We start from the raw sequence: 23,589 nt of genomic DNA on the forward strand, positions 1-23,589 counted from the left end.
AGGGCGGAAGGGGGTCGGGCGAAATTTTGAAATACACTTGTAGCAGTGTGATATCACATGAGTCTGGAAACCAAATTTGGTCGCCCTAGCTCTTATAGTCTGTGAGATCTAGGCGCTCATCGAGACAGACAGACGGACAGACGGATATGGCTATATCGACTCGGTTATTGATGCTGATCAAGAATATATATAATTTATGGGGTCGGAAACGTTTCCTTCTCTGCGTTGCACACATCCACATTTACCACAAATCGAATATACCCCTTAACTCTTTTTTGAGTACGGGTATAAAAATGTATTGACAAAGTAGAAAGCCGATGGCATTTGCACAATATTCATTGTGCAATTTCAAATAAATCAAACAAATAACAGCTTGTTTTTATTTATTTCCTACGCCCACCCACTCTGCCCATAACTCAGGTCGCAACATCAGCCCTCAAAACAAGACAAAAATTGTAGAACCCACACACAAGCACAGTATGTGAGAATACGCCCTGCAGTTCCAATTAATTGATAAATATTTTGTCGTGTGTGTGTACACACATACATTTGCAATGCTCGTCTTGCTTTCGCATCCCGTCATGGGTCGAACATGTCGTCAACTTGCCGAAAGGCCCAGCTCTCGACCCGAATGCCTCAGCACCACAGCCGAATGGTCCCAGCACCCCAGCCGAAGGCCTTGGTGTGACGATACCCATCCCTAACGGGGAGCAAATTTTTGGAGAAATTTTTTCTACGCACCACATATACCGTGAATCATTTGAATTTTTGGTGACCACTTCAAATAATTCAGGATACACTGTACGATCTGCAATATCGGCCGAAATGACATTGTAAATTTGATTCGGCCTTATTTTTTCAATCAGCCAAATACAAATATGCGCATGAGACAAACCTCGTTTCTGCCACTCAATTGAATACATCCAACATTGAAAAGACCCAAATTCACCGTGTTTGACAATATTCCATAAGTGATTTCAATTTTTGTCTAAAAACACATGCTAAAATATCACGGCGATCTTTCAATGATTGGCCAACAAACAATAATTCCCAGATTTCTTCCCATTGCATATTACACGTAAAGGTGAGGGGTCTGGTCGACCGTAACGGCGAACGTACGACATCGCATCTTGCGCGTACTCACACATATGTGGACTTTCAACATACGATGTGCATTACGCATCAAGCAAATACTCTTCGAAACGGCTACACAAATTGCTATTTTTCAGAAAACAATTTTACACACAACCGGAAACCGGAAAAAATGTTACATTTTACATTTTTTTGCTACATCTGTTATCTACATCTACAATGTACATATATTCACATATAACATGTATATTATACATGTACCATTTAGATTCTACATCTCCTCCGCTAGAAGAGCCCTCTAGTTTCGGCAATCTGATAGATATGGTCATACTTTACCATACTGCGTTTTCAGCCACAGATTTTTATGCTTTGTGCGGCGGAAGGGGGCGGGGCGAAATTTTGAAATACACTTGTAGCAGTGTGATATCACATGAGTCTGGAAACCAAATTTGGTTGCCCCAGCACTTATAGTCTCTGAGATCCAGGCGCTCAACACTACGGACGGACAGACAGACATGGCTATATCGACTCGGCTATTGATGCTGATCAATAAGATATATACTTTATGGGGTCGAAAACGTTTCCTTCTCTGCGTTACACACATCCACTTTTACCACAAATCTAATATACCCCTTAACTATTTTTGAGTACGGGTATAAAAAGGTATAAAAACAAAATCTATCATAAGCTGTTCCCTTCTACAGAATGACACAAAATCAAATAAAATAGGCGTTCAAACTAAAATTTTTGCCCAAATTTGAGATTGTTTTGATTAATTTTTAATTTTTGAGGAACCTGTGTATGTAAAGAAAATTTTTTTTTATAAAACCCATGCCACATAGTAACGCTATTTTAAAAAAAAAACCGCATGCAATTTGGTGCAAGCGTTGCGGAGATAGCCCCTTACAGACAAATTTTGTTCTACAAATTTATAGTATCGATTTTTATTTAAACCCACCTAAAAATTGGATCTGGTTTTGATCCGAACAGCCGATTTGGTTATCGATAAATCTCTGTTAAACATAACATAGGCCTTTTTGTATAAGCTGGCACTAACGCGTGGGTATAACAGCAGTAAAATTTAGGCTTACAGTACAGGAGGAAAAAAACCTTACTTTTGCGAATGTCAGAGTGCCTTGAAATGAAAAGTATGACTTTTGCTGAAAACGTAAAACGCAAAAGTAAGTGAAAACCTGCCTGGTTATATCACGATGTACTGCCTGTACTGCTTGCACTGCTTCTTTGGCTGCACTACCGACCCCTCGTACTGCTTGTTTCGGTGTATACTGCTTACCGACTCTACTCCGATCTGGTAGCCTCCTGATCTCTTTGAGTCGGACAAAGGTATGTCACCGAGCCAGCTGAGGGTCAAGAACTCACAACTACACCAAGGAATTGCGCTTTTATTATTTAAAACCAAATATAGGCTCAACTAGCTTGGGTTGCTTTACTTGGCTATGCTTTCTTATAGGCCGCACCGCTCATCCATTCACTGGTACAATTGTAGCACTATAAAAACACGACTTCTGAACTTTTTCCAATTTCTTTACGGAGCGATCTCAAAATGGATCCGCAATCTCTCTGAGTTCTGATTAACGAGAGTATGCTACACCAAGTTATTAAGAAATTTGCAATTCTATAAAGTTAATGAAAGAAACTATCAATCCGCCGTAAAAACTTTATTTCTTAAGCTTGCGGCTTGGGATATTTTAAGCTTTCAAATAAAATATGTATTAAAAATAAGTGAATAGATTCTTACCCAAAGGCAACACGATCATAAAAAGAAAAGGCGGTTAGAAGATATCGTAGCCGAATTAAACTCCGGGGTTCTAAAATTAATACGCGTACTCTGTTGTCCATCCATCCATTAAGAAAAACATCTATGTTGTCATCATATACGCGCTGAACTATCTTATACGGCATTTTTTTTCGTATAAATTCTGTTTATATATAGAAGTAGAAAAAAATTTAAAATTGGTATGTGTAATATTTATAGTTATATTCAGTATTTAGTAGTTACAATAAAGACGATATTCCGACTTAAGTCTAGTACTCAGATCCAAAAAACTTTAGCTAAAGCCTAGTAATCAGATCCAAAAACTGTTTGCTAGCAAACAAATGTCATATGAACAGAGTTGTGCACTGCATTTCGTACGGTTACACTGCTCAGACAGCTGCTTGGTTTTGTTTAAATTTCATAAAATGCACTTCTTCGGCTGGGGTCGCTCTTCCCCAGGCATATCCTGGGCTCCCCAATATTTTATTCGCAAGGTAATGTGTCTGACTATCAGCAGCAGCAGATGGCGACGCCTCCCGTGCCGACCACCGTGAAGACAAAATGTTTTGAAAAAAATATTTGTTTTATATTTATGAAAATTAACAAAAATAATATATTATAATATCCATATAATTGTCTTTCATTTGGTGTTTTGTTCTCATATTGCAATGTTTCCTTCGTGTTTGCTGGCAAAATATATCAAATTGATATAACTTTCAAGGGGCTAGAAACATACCAGCAACACCAGCAAATACCTTCGGATTCTTTTTATACCCGTACTCAAAAAAGAGTTAAGGGGTATATTAGATTTGTGGTAAAAGTGGATATTCTTGGTATATTCTTGATCATTATCAATAGCCGAGTCGATATAGCCATGTCTGTCTGTCCGTCTGTCTGTCTTGTTGAGCGCCTGGATCTCAGAGACTATAAGAGCTAGGGCAACCAAATTTGGTTTCCAGACTCATGTGATATCCCACTGCTACAAGTGTATTTCAAAATTTCGCCCCGCCCCCTTCCACCATAACAAAGAACGAAAATCTGTGGCAGGCACATTTTTAAAGATACGATAAAACTAAAAACGCAGTATCGTAAAGAATGCCCATATCTACAAGACTGCTGAATCTGAATCAGATCGGATCATAATTATAGCCAGAATGACGAAATTAATTTTCAGTTGCTTCCCCTGCCGCCTCCAGACAACGACAACACAACTCATTTTCCATCTCGCTCGCACACTCTGCCGCGTTCAGTGCGCGAGCAACCCCTAGCGGAGGAGATGTAGAATCTAAATGGTACATGTAAATTCTACATGTTAGATGTAGAATAAGTATAATATATGTAGATGTAAGTACAGATGTAGCAAAAAAATGTAAAATGTAAAATTTTTTTTTTAATGCTAAAATTCTAAAAAATCATATGTTAAAAAACTGAGTACGGGTATAAGTAGAATCGCGTCTTTAGAAGCGACTCACACGTTCCTTCTCGTTTAGTATTACCGACCTTTATTTTTGTACAGAGAAAACAGTTTTTGCCCAAAAAAACTAGTACTAACCTCGCGAACAGAATCAGGGTTGATTTTCGTATGAAACCGATGATATATTTTTTGGGCCAAGTTATATCAATTTGATATATTTTGCCAGCAAACACGAAGCAAACATTGCAATATGAGAACAAAAAACCCAATGAAATATTTAAATAATGATGACAAATAGAGTCTAATTAATGCAGCATTATATTATATATCTGCATCAGCAGATGGCGACGCTAGGAAGAGCATAGACAAAGACGAAAATAGCTTAATAGACAAACAAAAAACAAATATAATCAATTTATTATACTTGGGATTGGAAGTTTTTTCTGTGGCAGAGTAGGTACAATTAAAATGCTTTTTTATACCCGTACTCAAAGAGTTAAGGGTTATATTAGATTTGTGGTCAAAATGGATGTGTGTAACGCAGGGAAGGAAACGTTTTCGACCGCATAAAGTATGTATATTCTTTATCAGCATTGTTGTTGTTGAGCTTTCGGGCTGTTCCGACCGCTTGAATGAATTCCAAAAAATTGGTCAGAACGTGAATTCGTTTAAAGTTAAAAACTTGGCTTTATTCTCGAAAATTTACAATGGCGACAAATTTAAGCCGTGTGTTCGTGGCGAAGGGTTATAGAACATATACATATAAAATTTTCAAGGTTCGTTGGACTATGAACCGTTCAGTTAGCTCTCAAGTTTTCAACTCTCGCTCTCAAGGGCAAAACAAGCCACTCAAGCCATAAGTGCATTTGAATTGTTTGTATTTGTATTTGTTTTTTCCCAGTGATACAAGTAAAAACTTATTTTTAATGCACTAGTCAAAGAATATTTGTAGTTATAAAGTTATATAGCTAAATACTAGTAGTAGTATTTAGTATTTAATTATTTATATTTTTTATTGTAGTTATTTTTTTTTTTTAAGTTTCATATGTGTTATGATTGTAGGTGTGTTTTTAAATCTTTTCTAAATTGCGTTGGGTTGCTTAATGACTTTACATGATGGGAACATATGCGAATTGCATTTATAAAATATTGCCAATCTGAATTCAGTGTTTTGTATCGAATGCTCTTTATATTGTTGGTTCGTGCAGAGTTAGCGAAATCAATTTTCTGGTAAAGGTATGCCGGTTCTTTAGTGCAAACTACTTGATGTAAGAAAATTAGTGTTTTATAGTCCATCCATTTCAAAAATTCTTTTTCAAATATCGTAAAAGCTTTGTCTGATATTCTGTCTCCCCTGGTCAAATCGTAAATGTATCTTGCTATATCATCAAATTCCATTTCCGAATACCTCAACGCCATGCAAGAGAGCAGGAATGAGGTATGCTTTTGCAAGCATCATGCTGGTTTGGGTTGTCAGAAAGCGCTGTGTAAATTTAAGTGATCTTAGCATTCCATAAGTTCTTCCTGACGCTCTATTAACTTGGTCGACCCATGTTAATGATCTATTAATAACATACCCTAAGTTGCTTGCCTTTTCGCAGTATTCAATCGGTGTATTACCAATTTGAAGCCGTCTTAGTGCATTTATATTCACTTTCGTTTTGTTTTTATAAATAACAAGAGATTTAGACTTCATAGGATTGAGGGAAAGCCCAATATCATTAGCCCAGTTGCTAACTTTGTCTAGTTCCCTATTACACACATTTATACAGTCATTCAGTGCACATAGAGGTCGACTAACATAAAGTAGGGCATCATCTGCATACATATGACAACTTCAATCAGACAAAACAGATCGTTAACATATATAACAAATAACAATGGTCCAATGAACTGATCCTTGGGGTACACCACGTTTAACAAATAAAGACGCTGACTTAGCAGTTGTTGTGACAACTGTTTGACATGTATTGCTCAGGTATGAGGTCATTAGTTTTACAGCCGTTGAAGATAAGTTGCACTCATTGTGTAGTTTTTCCACTAGAATTGCATGATTAATGGTGTCAAAGGCCTTGCTAAAGTCAAGTAGTGTCAGGAATGTTATTTTTCCTCCTTTTTTTTTTTTTGTTTTTTCTTTTTTTTTTTTTTTTTTTTTTTTTTTTTTTTTTTTTATTCCTCCTAAATCCAGACTGATTACACTAGTAAACATTTCCGACATTTCCGCTGTGGCCCAAAATTACTTTTTCTGATAGATTTCGGGATTTAAAAATTTTTATAATATAATGTATTTTTTTATGATTTAGTTTTTTTTAAGAACTTTTTAAAAACTGGTATTTTTTCATATTTTATTTCAGAGGTAGTGCTTCTATTTTTCAAATAACTTAAGTATCTTATATCTGGTTGCAAAAAACTTTTGCAGTTCTGAAAAGCTGACAAATGCAGCTTTAAGTGCGACCCACACACTTTGTAGCTGCAGCTTAACGCCTGGAAGATATTAAGCTTTCAAATTCAAATTTGATAATTTTTTTCGGTATTTTTTTTAGAAATTTTACTTAAAAAACTCAGGAAAAGCCCTATACTTTTTATTGCTTGCCATTTTTGTTTAGAAGTAATTGCTTAGTTAAGTGTTACGTGTTCATTACTAAATGTGGGTTGTACATTTTTCGTTTGCTTTTTTTCCAGTTGGCAGTTAGGCCCGCAACCTACCAAAAGGTATTTTTTGTTAATTGTTTTAATTTTTTAGGTTTGGTTAACGAAGTTTAGCTCCAAGGTTTCTCCATTGTAGTGGCACCCGTCCCAACAAAATATATTGTATATCAAACGTCACACAGTTTCACCCTCTCGTTAAATGCACCTTGCGCGGGCAGTTGAGCCAGTGTTAAAAATGACATTCGCTTAACAGAGCCAAGTGTCAATGCGTGGTGAATAAGAAAACAAAACAAAAAAAGAGCTCGAGCGGATGGAGAGTTGCCCATGTCGTTCTTTTCTTTTGAGCTTGCGATCCCAGACGGACGTCTGTTAAATTGAGTGCAGTGAAAAGAAAAGAAACCATAACCTCGACTGTGATCTACCATTATAATACCGCGTGTTACGATCCCAGATCGATTCCGACATCCACACGACCCGAAAAAGACCAATTCAACGTTATTTATCATCAGGCCGATCCCATTGGGGTGAGTTTACTTATATACCACCAGCGGCCACTGGAAATTTACTTCGGTTTCAAACCTATTTGCAAGGTTGGCCGTATGTAGTACCGTATAAAGTACTTTGCATAGTACCGTACGAAGTATCATACGCAGTACAGTAGATACTGCCAGGTGGCATTGCCGCGCCACATATGGGCATTGTATAGTGCTGCGGACTTGAGCTACCACTCTCTGGGCGCATACTTCTACGGGGAACTGTACCCAACATGTAACGCTTTCGCACCTACACCGACACGTCTAGCTTGGCATACGAACGTTGCAGCAGCGGTCTACGTATACATAGATACATACAGCTTGCGCGTCGACTCCTCATACGCTGCCTCGAACATCATGCAGAGAATTTTCTGGGCGAGCCACATCTACATTCGTCTTCACACCCACGCTCGCCAGCAGCCAGCAAACGGACAGTAGCAGAAAAAGGAGAGAGCTATTACCGTTGCAGAGCCGTGCCGATCACCGTTTTCCAGTGAATCTTCCGTTTAGTCGGACCACTAGTTTTCTTGCTACGGCAGTGTTTCTTTGTATTAATGACTTATGTTAAACGAAAGTAAAGTGCATAGGCCTAGACCGTGTTAATTGATTGAGACTTTGAATAAGCCGTCGCTAAGAATTTTTAGTATTATGATTCCTTTTGTTTGTGCCTTAAGTAAGGAGGGAAAATTTGGTAAAGAAAGAGTGGAGAGAATCAATACTTGTGCCTTAACGTTGTCGTGCTAATACACTGAATTCTGAAAGTTTACAGCCACCTGCAGAAATCCTATGGAAGCGCTTTCATCGATGGATTAAACCTACTGTGAGTGATTGATTTTGAGCGTATACTGTATGTGTAGTAGTTGAATCGCGAATCAAAACGGTATTAACGTTACCTTGGCGTCGACCGTAAATTTATTGGCAGTACTGTAATGCTGACCTATGCCAAGTATTCGATTATTTTTTTTGCTCTGCTCTTTCGCAAGCCGTGCTAATTTTCGTTCACGCTGTAACTCACGACAAGCGAATATATGGGTGATTACCCAACAGACAATTAATGTGTACCTAAAAGAGGCATTGCGCTCTCGAAGTTTTTGTATTCCATCGGAACCATCTTGTTGTCTGGACGTTGATATGCAATGACTGCACCATCAAGTGGCCCATGCGACACCAAGCCGAAGCCTGTTACGCGCGGAACCCAGGCAGAAACGCAGCCCTCCTCCCGCCCAACCGACCGAGGGGCGCTGCCGCATGACGCGCGACGCGTGTTACCGAACCGATCGCGAGCATGCAGGAAAGATAGGTGTTAGACTAAAATTCGAGGAAAATTAGAGCTAAACACAACTCAAAGAGCTAAGCATGCAAAGATAGCTAAAAAATATAACTAATTACGGGAAAGGTATGTTAGTATTAGTGATTTAAGAAGAGGAAGGGAATTAGTAGTTGATATTATGTGGTAAAGGGAATTGAAGTCCGAGCAAAGTATCCTAAATGGTTCGTGCAAGGAATAATTCGATCTACAAAGCGGAAGGAAAAGAGGAATGAAGTTTCTAGTAGATCTAATAGGAATCGTAAAGTTTATGCGGCTCAACAAGTCAGGGCTATCTACATCACCCTTGATCAGGTTGTGCATAAAAATCACACCAAGCATTTTTCTACGACTAACTAAGGTTGGAAGGTTTATTAAAAGCAATCTACGAGGATAAGATGGCAGTCTCACACCTGCATCCCAGTTAAGGCCACGCAGAGCAAAAAGTAAAAAGTTTTTCTGGACTGATTCTATACGGTCCTGGTGTACTTTGTACTGGGGGCACCATACACAAGAGCCGTATTCTAAAATCGGACGAACAAGCGAGATATAGAGAGTCTTCGTTATATAGGGGTCGTCAAATTCCTTTGACCACCTCTTTATAAACCCAAGCACACCCATGGCCTTATTTACCATGGTAGAAATGTGTTCAGAAAACTTCAACTTTGGGTCTAATTTAACACCAAGATCATCAACCAAGGTAATTCTCTCAAGAGAACCACCGCAGAGGCTATAAGGAGCCAATAGGGGGCTGGAGCGATGAAATGTCATTACTTTGCATTTCGAGGCATTTAGGTGTAACATATTTGCACAACACCATGATTGAAAGTTATTGAGATCGGATTGCAAGCGAGAGTGAAATGAAATGTCCTTATACTGGACACAAAGTTTAACATCATCCGCATACATGAGTACTCGAGAGTTTGTTAATACTGAAGGCAGATCATTAATAAAGAGTGTGAATAGTAGGGGGCCTAGATGGCTGCCCTGTGGTACTCCAGAAGTAACCTTAACAGGTGAAGAGAAGGAGTTTTTGAAGAGGACTCTTTGAGACCTAGAACAAAGGTAGCTAGAAATCCATCTCAAAAGATTAGGCGGAAACCCTAAAAGGTCAAGTTTTTGTGCTAAAAGGGAATGGTTTACAGAATCGAATGCTTTACTAAAATCAGTGTAAATGCCTTTAATGATAAAAGAGGTAAACTCTAATAAATTTGTGGTTGTTGATCGTCGCCTTATAAATCCGTGCTGGGACGGAGATATAAGTGATTTGCAGAGATGTTGCAAGTGCGGAGTTAAAATTTTTTCAAACATTTTAGGAATAGCGGATAACTTAGATATACCCCTATAATTATTTGCATCAGACTTGCTACCTTTCTTATGGAGCGGAATAATAAAAGATTCCTTCCAGATGGGGGGAAGCATGAAGAGTTAATGGATAGGGTGAATAGTTTAAGCAAGGGTCCACACAGAGCGTCGGAACAGTACCTGAGTACACAGCCAGGAACTCCGTCGGGACCTGGTGAAAACACCGGCTTAACTAGTCGAAGATCATGAAGCAGTGAGCTTTCATTTAACAAGGGGCTGAAGATGCCATTCGACCTTGGTAAACTGTATGGATACGGCTGACCAGAGTAGCTTTCATGAGAAAAGGTTGTTTGGAAAAATTTGGCAAAAAGATCGGCAATTGCCTGATCATTGTTTGCTGACATATTGAGAAAAGATAACGAGGATGGATGTACGGACGTTCTACGCTTACTATTTACGAAGCTGTAAAACTGTTTAGGGTCCTGTGAAAATCGTATCCTGCATCGAGATAGGTAGTTCTTATAGCATTGAGCGTTAAGAACGGAGAAATTTGACCGAGCTATTACATAGTGAGAAAGAGAAGAGGGAGAACCAACTTCTCGAAATTTTTTATAAAGTCTTGATTTTAAATTTTTTAGACTGGATAACTCCTTGGTAAACCAAGGAGGCTTTCCAGATCTAACCGGACAAGAAAGTGGGACACAAGAATCAAAAAATGTGTCAAGTACATTGTAAAAAATGTGTGTGCCTTTCATAACGTCAGTGCACAAGTACAGAGCGGACCAATCAAAATCCCTAATAAGGTTATTAAGCTTCGTAAACTCGGCTTTACGAAAGCAGCGGACACGTTCGGATAGCCTACTCATTCGATCCAATACAGTAGGGCCAATATCGACTGACACTTCGAATGTAGGATGGTAGGAGTCTTCAGGTATACTGAGCGGAAGGGCTCGGGTTAACAACGCTATGGTCGGATCCGAGACAAAGCACAGATCAAGCAATCGACCCAAGGAATTTTTCACATGGTTGACTTGAGACAGGGATAGGTCTAGCAAGCCGTCGATAAAGTCATGTCGTGACATGGGCACAAGGTTATTAGACTCGTTTACCGAAGACCAAACAGCACCTGGCAAATTAAAATCACCAAGAACTATCATATGGTCTTTATCTGATAGCGAGGAAGAAACAGTTTTTAAAGCGGTCAGGTGATGCTCGTATATTAAGATATCCGAGGAAGGTGGAATATACGAGCAAGTAATGAAAATGGAAAAGCCTGGGAGAATCAGTTTTACGCACAGGAATTCCAGGTCTTGTTGAACCTGGACCATGAAATGTTCCGACGTGAAATTTGAGTCCACTGCAATAAGGACCCCACATCCACGTCGAGACGAACGGTCATTTCTAAAAATTGTGTACCGACCTGCCAAAACTTCGGAACTAAGGATGTCCGGCTTTAACCAGGTCTCGGTGAACACAATAACGTGGGATGAGAATGCGAGACTCTCAAGGAAAAGAGTGCTGAGCTTACTACGCAAGCCTCTAGCATTCTGGTAGGTAACTACAAGAGAGGAAGTTAGTTTTTTGGATGGGTGGAAGTAGAGGTGGAAGATGAGGATAGAGATGGAGCACTGGTCTGAATGCTAGGAAGAGTAATGGGGGGCCTATTCTTTTTCTTAGCCTTAAACTCTTTAACCACCAAATGCTCTGGCCAAAACTTGGCGGAACAAATGGTTTCAAATTGAGTTGGGGAGACGCTTATCTTGAAGGAAGATATCTCCCTGGCATAAGAAAAGTTAAATTTTTCCACCTTTAAGCCGACGGCTTTTATTTTGCTTTGTATAAAAGCGGTCACATCATTGGATGTGAGGTCAGGGGCTAGCCGCGAGACAAAAACTTGTCGCTTTGGTGGGACTCCCACCAGTGGTTTTGGCACCACAGGCCTAGTACCTGTGATGGCAGTATCCGGTGGTCCTGGACATCTATTAGCTGGTGGGAGCAAAACTGAGGGGATAGTTAAGGGGTTGGGTGCGGACTCGATGGACACGGACTCTACAGACATTTCTAACTGCATACTCTCCGAAGTGACGCATTCGGCTCCCGAATCTGCATCACCAGCAGCGATCGTTGCCCTTGGAGTAGCAAACGTAATCAACTGCTGCACTAAGGGAGTGGTCGGAGTAAGTTTTTCGGATGCCGGCGGACATGAGGCAGTCGGCACTTGCAAGTCCCGCGGAGTAGACTTCTTGCGCCTCGGAGACTCAGCCAGCAGCTGTAAACTGCTGAACTGAGTGTTCATGGCCAAGAGTCGATCGTACTGCTGTTTAAAGCCCACGATCAGCTCTTTGAAGCCACTCCGCGTCTGCCTCATGAACGAACGCATGTCGTTTTCCACAGCACGGCATTCCTCACAACTATAATGTAGGCCGTTGTTTTGGGAAATGGCGTCTCCTACACGGCCCGAGATCCCTACACATTTTGCGTGCACTACGCTTTCGCAAAGCCAGCAGGGGATATTGGGCTGGTCATGGGTGATCTGCTTCTTGCAGGTTTTTTTGGCACAGACGACAGAAAATTCCATATTTATGTCTTTTATTTTTTTTTACTTCGGGAAAAAAAAAGTTCAAAACAAATAGCAATCAGACCACTGTGCAGAGCAAATGCTTAGAGCAATGCTTAAAGCGAAATCGGAAAAAAAAGAGAGAGGAAAGTGGTTGCAGCAACAGCTTATAAGTGAGAGCGTTACTGCACAAAAGGTTACAAGAGCGAGAGCGAAAGAACAGTTATTGAGAGTTAGGTGATAGAGAGAGTGATAGAAGGCAATAACTACGACAAAGAGCGGCTAAATGTAATGAGAGGGCGTACTTACGAAAAGCAACAACACAAACACACGACTAACCGACGCACAAAATTTATTTAAGTAAGTTGTGTTTTTACACAATTAACAGGCATGCACCCGCGGTAAAAGAATGATTTTAATGTATGTTAGTAAGAGAGTTAAATTATAGATAAAAAACACCGGCTGTTTAAGTTAAACAAAAGGAAAATGCGGAGCGCAAAACAAAAACACGTCTGGTCACTACGAAAGAGAACGAACGAATGAATAGTTTTTCTAGTTTCTTACCTCATTATGATTAATTCGATTATGCTTATGATTACTCAATTTGCTAATTGTATTCTCGTTGTTTATTACTCTAGTGTGAGGGTCCTATTTCAGGCTGAGGTGAGCATTCAGTCTGTCCAGGGTCCACTACAAGACAATTTGTAGATCGCAGGTGACTTCAGGTGTCGGGCTGGCTGGCAAAAGAATGTAGTAGGCAGCGAGAAATGTTGAGGCGACCCTTTTTTTTGTTGGATTGTTCTTGGTTTTATTTAGTATTCTGTTTTCTTCATTCACTTAAATTCTGCTGCTTCAACTCGTGGTTGAATGGTGCGCTGGTGGACTGCGTAGTACAGTGTCTTGGGTGTGTGACTGAGGGACTGCGTAGTACAGTGTCTTGGGTGTGTGACTGAGGGACTGCCTTGTGCAGTGTCTTGTGTTCGGGCTGATGGACTGCCTGCTCTTTCGGCCGATCTTGGCCCTTTTATGCAGCTGGCGATCGCACCTGAGACCCGGAAATAATTAATTCTTGCTGACTTAAGGTTATTGGGTAATAATAATTGTAGGGTGTGGTAATTAGGTCGAAGCTTGGTGCTTCGTTGACAATAATCTTAGTGGGTCAGTGTGTTTTGATGAGAGTGTTTTTAGCTGAGGCTGCATCGCAGTAGGTGCGGGCTGCCGTTGGGAATTGGGTTTTTGCTACCTCAGCATCGCGAAGGTGATATCTGAATTTGGGTCGATGTTTCGAGGCCGAGTGGTTGCGAAATATCGCCAAGAAGTGGGTGACCGAGAATTTTGTGCTGTGGTTTTCGCTGATCGAGAGTTCTTAATTTTAGTAATTTCGTGCGTTGCTTAAGACTATTCTATTTCCGGGGTGCTGACACACCGCTATTTGTGGAGAACCGTGGCTAGAGCCATGGTTCGTTAGCTCGGTGTATATCAGTTTGGTTATTGTCTCCCGCCAGCGTGGATGCGCTGACCCTTCGCCGTTTGTGACGAGCCATGGCTAGAACCATGGTTCGTTACAAAGCATGTAACCAGTATATTGTTACGCACCTCTTCATATTATAATATCCTTACTTTTCAGCTTATTTGCACCAGAGAACTGCAAAAATCACATATTTCTTGATTTACTCATGAGCTAAAGTTTTTGCTCACATGCAATTGTTCAAAAATACTCAGCGTTGAATAAACTCAACTTGCGCTGTCAGACGCTTCGTTCGGATCACTTTCTTGCTTAGGGTGTTTCTTGGTGTACTCATATATAATCACTCAAAAATACTCAGTGTTGAATAAACTCAGCTTGTGCTGGCAATCGCCTCGTTCGCATCAATTCTTACTCACTCACACAAATCTCAGCTTCGTGTACAATACAATCATATCCAACATGTATGTGAAAAGGTTTACACGCATACATGCAAAGTCGATGCAGACGGATTTGGCCCGAAGAGCCGAGCGGTAAAAATTTCCAGCCGACAAAAAGGTTTACACGCATACATGCAAAGTCGATGCAGACGGATTTTGCCCGAAGAGCCGAGCGGTAAAAATTTCCAGCCGACAAGGTCTTCGGGCTCCTCTCGCAAAAAATTCCTTTGGAATGTCTTGTTTTCAGTTGGGAAACTCAGCTCATTCACACTCACACAAATCTCAGCTTCGTGTACAATACAATCATATCCAACATGTATGTGAAAAGGCTTACACGCATACATGCAAAATCGACGCAGACGGATTTGGCCCGAATAGCCGAGCGGTGAAAATTTCCAGCCGACAAGGTCTTCGGGCTCCTCTCGCAAAAAATTCCTTTGGAATGTCTCGTTTTCAGTTCGGTCGCTTAGTGAGATTTTTGAGACAATGGCAGACGAATCATTTGTTCTAGAGCAAGTTAAAAAAAATGCGTACACCTTGTCACTGCGACAAAAGGGAAGAAGCGTAATCTGGAACATTTTGGCAGACATTATTAAAGAAGATGGAACTGTTTTGGATAAATATCTTTACTGTCGGTCGTGCAACAACCTTTTAAAGAAATCGGCGAAGAACTCTTCAAATTTAAGCCGACATAAATGTTGCATAGCCCTCAAGATGAAAAAAAGTGTTAAAATTATTACGGCAGAAGATAAGAAGGCCGCCATAGATGCCTGCGTAACTTGGGTTACTGAGGATTGCCAACCATTTTCAGCTATTAACGGAGCTGGATTTGCAAAGCTTGCTCAATTTTTTATAGAAATGGGAGCTAAATATGGAGACGCCGTTGACATGGAAAACCTGATGCCACGACAATTTCAAGAGCAACACATAAAATTGCAGAGGAAAAGAAAAAACAAGTTAAAGAAGAAATTGCCGATATTGTGCATAGCGGTGGAGCTTCTGCTACAATTGATTTGTGGACAGATAATTATGTGCACAGAAACTTTTTGGGAATAACGCTGCACTTCCAAAAAGATTTGAAACTGTTTGACATCATTTTGGGAATGAAGTCTATGGATTTTCAGCGCTCAACTGGTGCTAACATTCAAAGCAAGTTGAACTCTTTGTTTTCTGAGTTTGGGATAACCAATATGGACAAAATAATGTTTGTAACAGACAGAGGCTCCAACGTTGTAATAGCTTTGGAAAACAACATTCGTTTAAACTGCAGCTGCCATTTATTTGCGAATATACTGGAACATGCTTTTAAGGAATCGTCGGAGCTAACCGTACTTTCAGAGGCTTGCAAAAAAATTGTTAAGTATTTCAAAAAAGCCAACTTACAGCATCACTTGAAGACCTCGCTAAAAAATCAGTGCCCTACACGCTGGAACTCAAATTTCACTATGTTTAAGTCAATAGTAGACAATTGGTTTAACATTAATGAAATCCTTAAGGAAAAGCACGAGAGCCAAAGATTATTACTTATATGTATTTCAACCCTTCAACAGCTAGTTAACCTTTGCAGTGATTTTGAAGTTATATTTAAGAAATTACAGCTTTGCAGTTCACCCTCTCTATGTTTCGTTGTACCATCTATTGAAAAAGTTAAGCTTATATGTACACCTAATCCAACAGATGTACCATCCATAGCGTCTTTAAAAGAAACAATTTTGCATAATGTTGATGACACTTGGATTCCAAATTTAACGCTTTGGCATAAAACTGCTTTTTTTTTATTTCCTCCTGCATTAAATATGCAAGCATCAGATAAGGAGGAAATTATTCAATTCTGTGTTTCCCAAATTGAGCGATCATTTATATCTCCACAGTCATCAACCTGGTCTATTCCAACTAGTCCATCTACCCAAAATTCTGATTCCATTCTCGAATTTTCTTTTCCTGAAAACAGCAATTCATTAGACACGAGCATTGCGTTTTCTAATCAATCCAATAATCCAGACACTCAATTTTTTTTCCCTTATTTGCTACAAAAATCATTACTGACAACATTGAAAACACCTGCCGATGAAATAGAAAAATATTGTAAAGAAAATGTGGAAATAACCGATGAATTTGATGTTTTAAAATGGTGGAAAATTAATGAACAAGTATATCCAAATCTCTCAAAATTGGCCCTTAAGGTTCATTCAATCCCAGCAAGTAGTGCAGCAGCAGAACGAGAATTTTCCTTAGCTGGGAATATAATAACGGAGAAAAGAAACCGTCTTGGCCCAAAATCCATAGATAGCCTTATATTCCTGTACTCTTACTATAAAAATTTTAAACTTTAACTGCTTAAATCAAAAGATAATTATAAAAAATTGTTCCTTATTTTACTTCTAAGAAAATATAAAAATAAATGTTTCGTTACTCATTTCATTTGATTTATATTTTGCATTTCTTTTTCCACCACTGTCAGCAGCAATAGAATAACATTATTTCGTCGTTTTACGCATACAAAAGCAATTAGACACATTGTGCATGTATGTGTGCCGACCGTTCCTTCACTTGAATAAAATCATACGAGCTGAGTTTACTCATTTGCGTCTTTGCTTATAATCGTATTGGCTCATTGCTGAGCCGAAGTAACAGACACCCGAAACACCCGAAAAACGAACGAGCATGAATAAACTCAGCCAGAATAAAAGAAGGCAAAGCTTGAGTGATTTAAAATCATCTGCAAATATGTGCGCATGCAAGTGTGTATCCGTCAACGCCGAGTCAGTTTAATCGGGTGATTTTTTTGTGTAAACTTATTTGCAATCACCCAATGCCGTTCTCTGATTTGCACACACATATATATATATATATATATATATATATATACCAGTTTGATCATAGTAGTAGTCAATACCTAGGCCAGTTTAGCAGCTATGAAAAGCTTTAAGGAACAATATTTAAATAAACAGTTTATAATGAATTTAAGTTAATTGTGCCGTATTTAAGGATCATGTGGCGCCGAGATGACATTAGCTAGCTAACGCAAGGCATTCTTATAGGGATCAAGACCAACATATCCGCGTATTCAGGACCGGTGTGATCAAGGAGGGGTGGGCATCACGAGTTGCAACAACATCGCAAGCAACTCCAGCCCGACTTCGACTGCTATTGATTCTGACCAAATCGGTCCGTTCTATTTAGTTTTTCCGTCTGAACCTGGAACCGCACGCGAATTATATTTATTTTCATTGTTATGCACGAGCCATTGACGCGATCTCTCAAAACCCCACCCCCACTCTACCCGACTAACCATGAGACCGGCAGCAACGCGTGCATGGATCTCGATCATACCCACCATCTTCTCGACTAATGATTCGGTTAGTAGCTTCCTGCTGCGTTAACTGTTACACCATAGATTTTAATGAGCAATACCTTAGACCCAAATCTTTAAGAAAAGTTGGTTTTGTTCCTTGAGGAAAAATCGTGTCGATTAATGTAATTGGTCATATATAGAGTGCCAGTAATGTAGGTTAATGTGAATGTAATGCTTTGCATAGTCAATATTTTTGAAGTCTCTGTAGAATATATGAGGGCCATTTTTGTCAAGATTAAAGTCATAGGTCAAAAATAATAAGTCATGTTTTAAATATCCAGGTACTGAAAATTGATCGTATACGTTTTGACATTCACAAAAAAAAAGTCAAGTAAAGTCTTTCGGATTTTTGTTTAGTGTGCGGCCACGGTAGAGTTTACCAAGTTCAGTCCTAATGCTTCCATATTTTCGGTCAAGTGACTTTGTCTGAATATATCGCAGTTAAAATCTCCAGTCACAATTTTATCAGTATACGTAATGGATATGTTAGATATTTTATTTGTCAATTCGGAATAGTCAATATTCTGATTAGGTCGATAAATGCATCCTAGTAGTAATTTATTTGAGCTTTTTGTGTCTATCAATTTTACAAAAATATATTCAAGTTCACTTTCTGGGGGCTGTTTGCAGACAATAAACATATATCTGAACTTTTCTATTTTCTTTGGAAGGCTTTGTGCATTTATATGGAAAGTTTTTAGGCCAGCTCTTTGCTTCACAGGAATTCTTAACAAACCATGAGTATTAGGGGTTATTCTTTCTCTGGAATAACCCATTTTAAAAGTTTAAATGAAGTAATATTTAACAACGCAAGAACAGGGAAAAATCCAAAAATCTAAAAACACATTTTAATTTAAACTACTGGTAAATTACTATTAATTCTACTTGCTATCATTTCTACGTCACTGCTGCTGTCCTTCTTAATGGCGAAATGAACCAGTTGGTATATTGGAAAGGTGGTTCATGTTTTCAAGAACAATGATTTCACCGTTTTGGCTGATCCTGACATGTACTACTCCTCTTCGCGTGCAAACAGCTATTAATTTCCTAGCCTTTTTCAGCTTCATAGCTTCCCTGAAAACCAAATAGTTTTCCTTCGTTAGTTGCTCGTTGACATAAACGGGGGCCAGGGAGTTCAATCCAAGTTGCTGGAGGGTATTTGATGCGTTTCGCCCTTAGTGTGCCAATTGCTCTGAGCAGCGCTCCGATTATTACCGGATAAACTATTGAGTGTGTTTGGTTCCGTCCTTTTCCCATGCGGTAGATGCCCTTAATGGTATGCGCTGGGGTTAAACTTAAATTGAAGCATAGGGTGTTGAAAATATGTTAAAATTTTTCGCCTTTAACAAAGGGGACACCGTGAATGCGCAAATGGCAGGCGATGTTGCCATTTTCCTGCACATAACAAGATAGATTGTGATTTAGCTTAGCTTCCAGATCGGCGACTCTTTGCGTTATTCCTCGAGCCTCGCCCAACTCCTTTTCAAGGAACTCCACCCGGTCGCTAAGCTGCTTTATTTGCCCAGTTAGAGTGCCTATTTTTTCGGCTCAAAAATCACATAGCCGATTTTCGCACTCTTCCATTTTTGTAGCAATGAGATCCGTCTGCTCCTTTAGGCAATAGGTTGTCCAATAGTTGCAGAAAGCTTGGCGACAGAGAATGAGCTTTTTGTGCTGATTTCAGGTCAGTGTCGGTGTTTTCACACACTTGCTTAGTAACTGGTGGCATTTAAATTGTAGCTGAAAAATTGCTTTGCCGACCAATGGATCAGATGTGGTGAGCGAGCGCCCCCTGGTGGAATTTGTGATAAGCTTTTCCGATGAACAGCTGAACAGCTGTTAGTTGTCGGAATTTGGATTTGGATTTTCCAACAGCTGATCTTTTATTGTTTGCTTATTGCGAAGCTCGGTACTATCACGTCTGTTCGTCGCGGATTGACTTGATGAAAAAGTGCATTTGTGAGCGAGCGAGATAATTAAGAGAGCGCATGCATTTGAATTTTCTCAATGCCCAAGAAACCGTCTTTATTCAACCTATCGGCCAATACTGCTACCGTGCTTTGGTGACCTAATCCTTTTGATGAATTTAAAAACATAGCCAAAAATTCGTTGCATCGTGCCAAACGAGTTGATGTACTTGAGTGTACGCGAAATGTCAACCGAGGAGAGCAGAGCCTTCTGCCGAACTTCAGGAAGGTCTCTCTCTGGCAAACAAGATCTAGGCCAATTATTTTTCTCCATTTGTAGAAATGACTGGCCCTTCATCCACTGAGACGACGGCAAGAGTTCGTGCGGAGTTGGCAGCAATTCACTGTGCAATTACTCATTTTCGACCATATATCTATGGAAAACACTTTAAAGTGAAAGCGGATCACAGACCACTAACATACCTATTTTCAATGGTCAATCCGAGCTCAAAACTCACGTATGCGGCTTGCTAATTCAAGAATACGACTTTACAGTCGACTATCTAAAAGGTAAAGACCATTTCATGGCAGATGCACTGCACTGTGCACTGTGGGCGGAAATGACGTTCTTTTTGGCATTAACCTTCCCGGTAACGCTAGAAAGTTGAAACTTCGCATATGGGCTGTTCATATTATTAGTGTGTTCAGAGTGAGGATGGCGCTGGCGGGGCAACAGCTCTGTTGGCATTCCAGCCAAACCACTGTTAGCAATCCAGCTACGCAAGCTGTTGCCCTCGCTCTCGCTCTCACGCTTATGAGCATTTTTCCCTCCGGTGACGCGCTCTCGCGCGCTCAGACTCACCACACATACGCTCCCGCCAACGCCCACGCTCACGCACCCTCTCCCGCAGCCGACAGCCGTCGGCAGCTGACTTCGACTAGAGTAGTAATGCGCTTCTTCACCCACAAGCAAACGGCCGGCTTTTGCACGGGATTACATACATTTATATCTAAGTGATTAAACCTAGAAATATATACAGAAGAAATTGGAACCACCTCGTCTATTTTGGGAATTCATCTGTGGGAATTCATCGCCTCTCCGCTCAAACAAGTGAGTTTCGAAATAATTTTCTGACCGATGCAAACATGAATTCTGCGCGTCCAACATTAAAAATTTGCACTAAATCAAAGTTTTTAATTTTTTAAAGTAAAAATAGTTATAATTATTTAATATTGTTACTTAACAAATAAAATGTATCCACAGGATAATTTTATAGCAAGAATTTTCATTACTTAGAAGAAAAATAAATTGTAATTATTTTCATGTTTTTGTTTTTTTTTTTTGTTTCAGAGGTAGTGCTCTTTTTTTCACATAACTTAAACATCTTACCACTTGTTGTAATAAACTTAATCATTCTGACAGCCTATAAATACTGCTATAAAATAAAACGGAGTTTTTTGTAGGTGTAGCTTACCGTCTGGGAAATATTATCAAATGATAATGATCAAATATCGTCCCTGTCTGAATATATTAATTTGGTTCGAAATCGCGCAAATATGCCCTTAAGTTGTTAACTCCGTTTAAATATATATACAATAACACACAATAAAACATAAACAATGTGACCAACAACGCGCAATCTTACTACTTCTACTCCAACAAAGATTACTATTTTTAGGTTAGGTTCGAATAAAACATCTGCCAATAAAAGCATTAAAATCAGAACGAAACAAAACAACATCTAACTAAAGCATTCTTAACTACATTCTTGATACCTTGATGTAAATTATCCATATTAAATAATGTAGTTTGGTTGCTTTAAATGGAGCTGGTGGACCTTCAAACGTAGACAATATTTACAGCCAGAAACAATGAAAATTTTGATAGGCTCAAACAGCCGACTTTAAAGGGCTGTGGGCGGAAATGCCGTTTTTTGGCATTAAAACCAGCGGAATTTATTTGCGTAATAGTTTATGTTGTGACCTAACCTAACCTTATGTTGTGATTTAATTGTTTATGTTTAATCGCGTCGGGGTCACTAGAATGTTTATGTTGTGATTTAATTGTTTATGTTTAATCACGTTGGGGTCACCAAAATGTTTAGAGGAGGATGTATCACCTGGTTTTACAATAAAACGTCACGAACAGATTATTATACAAATATGTTTATTTATTGTCGATTAGATCGATTGGGCGACGATGTGTCAGATACGAGTGTTACGTCCAGACTCTCCTAAAGGCAGGCGGACAGAATTGCCCGTGCCCTAATACAAGCGAGAGAAAGATAGATGAAGAGAGCGATAGCGAAGGCGAAAGAAAGAAGAAAGCTAGATGCATATATAAACCGCGATTCGTGTTTATATATGCGACGAAAGAAAAGTGCGAGCGATTGCAAAGGCATGCAAGTGCTAGAACATATCATGACCATTGCGAAGGCATGTTAGGGCAGACGGACAGAATTGCCCGTGCCCTACGCGATGCTACGAAATAGAGAACAAGAGAGCTAAAATCGAGAGAGTGATTTCGAAAGGCGATAGAAAGAAAGGTGCGAGACGAAAAGACGAAAGAACGGTTGAAACGGCTATTACAGTGAGAGGGCGGGTGTAGATACATGTCGATTACAATTAGGTACAGTGGGCAGTGCAAATAACGAACAAACAACAGGAATTACTTTAAGGCTGCACCACTGACTAAAAATACTAAATAATGCTCGACTGGTAGACCGAACATACTCCCCCCGTTGAAAGCTAGTATTTCAACAGACAAAAATGAGGTTGAGCAGACGCAGCTTGTCGTTGTTGGGACCATTTCTTCCCTCCATCAAGATGTGTAACTCGTTGCAAGTGAGCAGCTCGTTGAGCGACAGTTTAGGGTTGAGCCGTTTTAAGTGGGGCTCAGATAGAGGAAGCTCGCTCGGAAGACCACAAAACATAGCGCCTGCAGGGACTCTATGATGCTTGTAGACCCGAAAACAAGACAGCAAAATGAGCGGGAACCAGATCCGACGCAAGTCCAACGGTGCTGATGTCATCGAGGTCCAGCTTGTCGAGCTCGCTGTGCACGGTTTTAAAGGTGCCGTTCAGCTTCTCGATCTGCTTGAGTGTTTCAAAAAAGTGCTGGTGCTTTCCGCTTCAGGAAAGCCACCCTGTCCAGCAGCAGTCACTGCAGCGTCGTTTCCAGTGTCCATATCGGCAGCAGGCGTCAGAAAACGTTCCTAGTGGGAAGATGACCGCAAAGTGGAACGCTTGCAATAAATTCAAGAAAGACCGCAAGCCGAACGCAAAGCAGACGCCGCGAGCACCGTTTATGTTGCTTGTGCAAATAACGAAATAATGAACCGTCGTACCAGCGGAATTTATTTGCGAAATAGTTTATGTTGTGATTTAATTGTTTATGTTTAATCACGTCGGGGTCACCAACTGTTTAGAGGAGGATACCAAATGTATCACCTTTATTTACAATGAAACGTCATTATTGGTAATGTGCCTGATCGATTAGGCGACGATGTGTCAGGTGCGAGTGCTACGTCAAGACTCTCGTAAGGACCGAATTGCCCGTGCCCTAATACAAGCGAGAGAAAGATAGATGAAGAGAGCGATAGCGAAGGCGAAAGAAAGAAGAAAGCTAGATGCATATGTCGGCGGAAGAAAATCTGGGTGCTCTTCCTCCTCCACTGAGTCGCAGTTATGTGTTCTCTCATTCAATTCCGTGAGCAAACTGAAAACTTCTCTTCTCGTTTGTCTTTTCGCTTACGCAATACATGAAACCGTATTGCATCATCCAATTGC

General features: G+C 39.9%; 1 protein-coding gene across 1 annotated transcript in view; it reads right to left on the reverse strand.

Moving 5' to 3' along the window:
• Positions 1 to 23,589, reverse strand: part of LOC111077095 (dnaJ homolog subfamily C member 16) — a gene marked incomplete at its 3' end in the record, with an annotated part of 161,837 nt that overhangs the window by 106,840 nt on the left and 31,408 nt on the right. Inside the window, exon 6 of the mRNA XM_041595787.1 lies at positions 2,852 to 3,032. Coding sequence (XP_041451721.1) covers positions 2,852 to 3,032 — 181 coding nt within the window. The remainder of the gene's footprint in view (positions 1 to 2,851; positions 3,033 to 23,589) is intronic.

This window comes from Drosophila obscura, unplaced genomic scaffold (assembly GCF_018151105.1).
Source record: "Drosophila obscura isolate BZ-5 IFL unplaced genomic scaffold, ASM1815110v1 contig_8, whole genome shotgun sequence".
NCBI lineage: Eukaryota > Metazoa > Arthropoda > Insecta > Diptera > Drosophilidae > Drosophila > Drosophila obscura.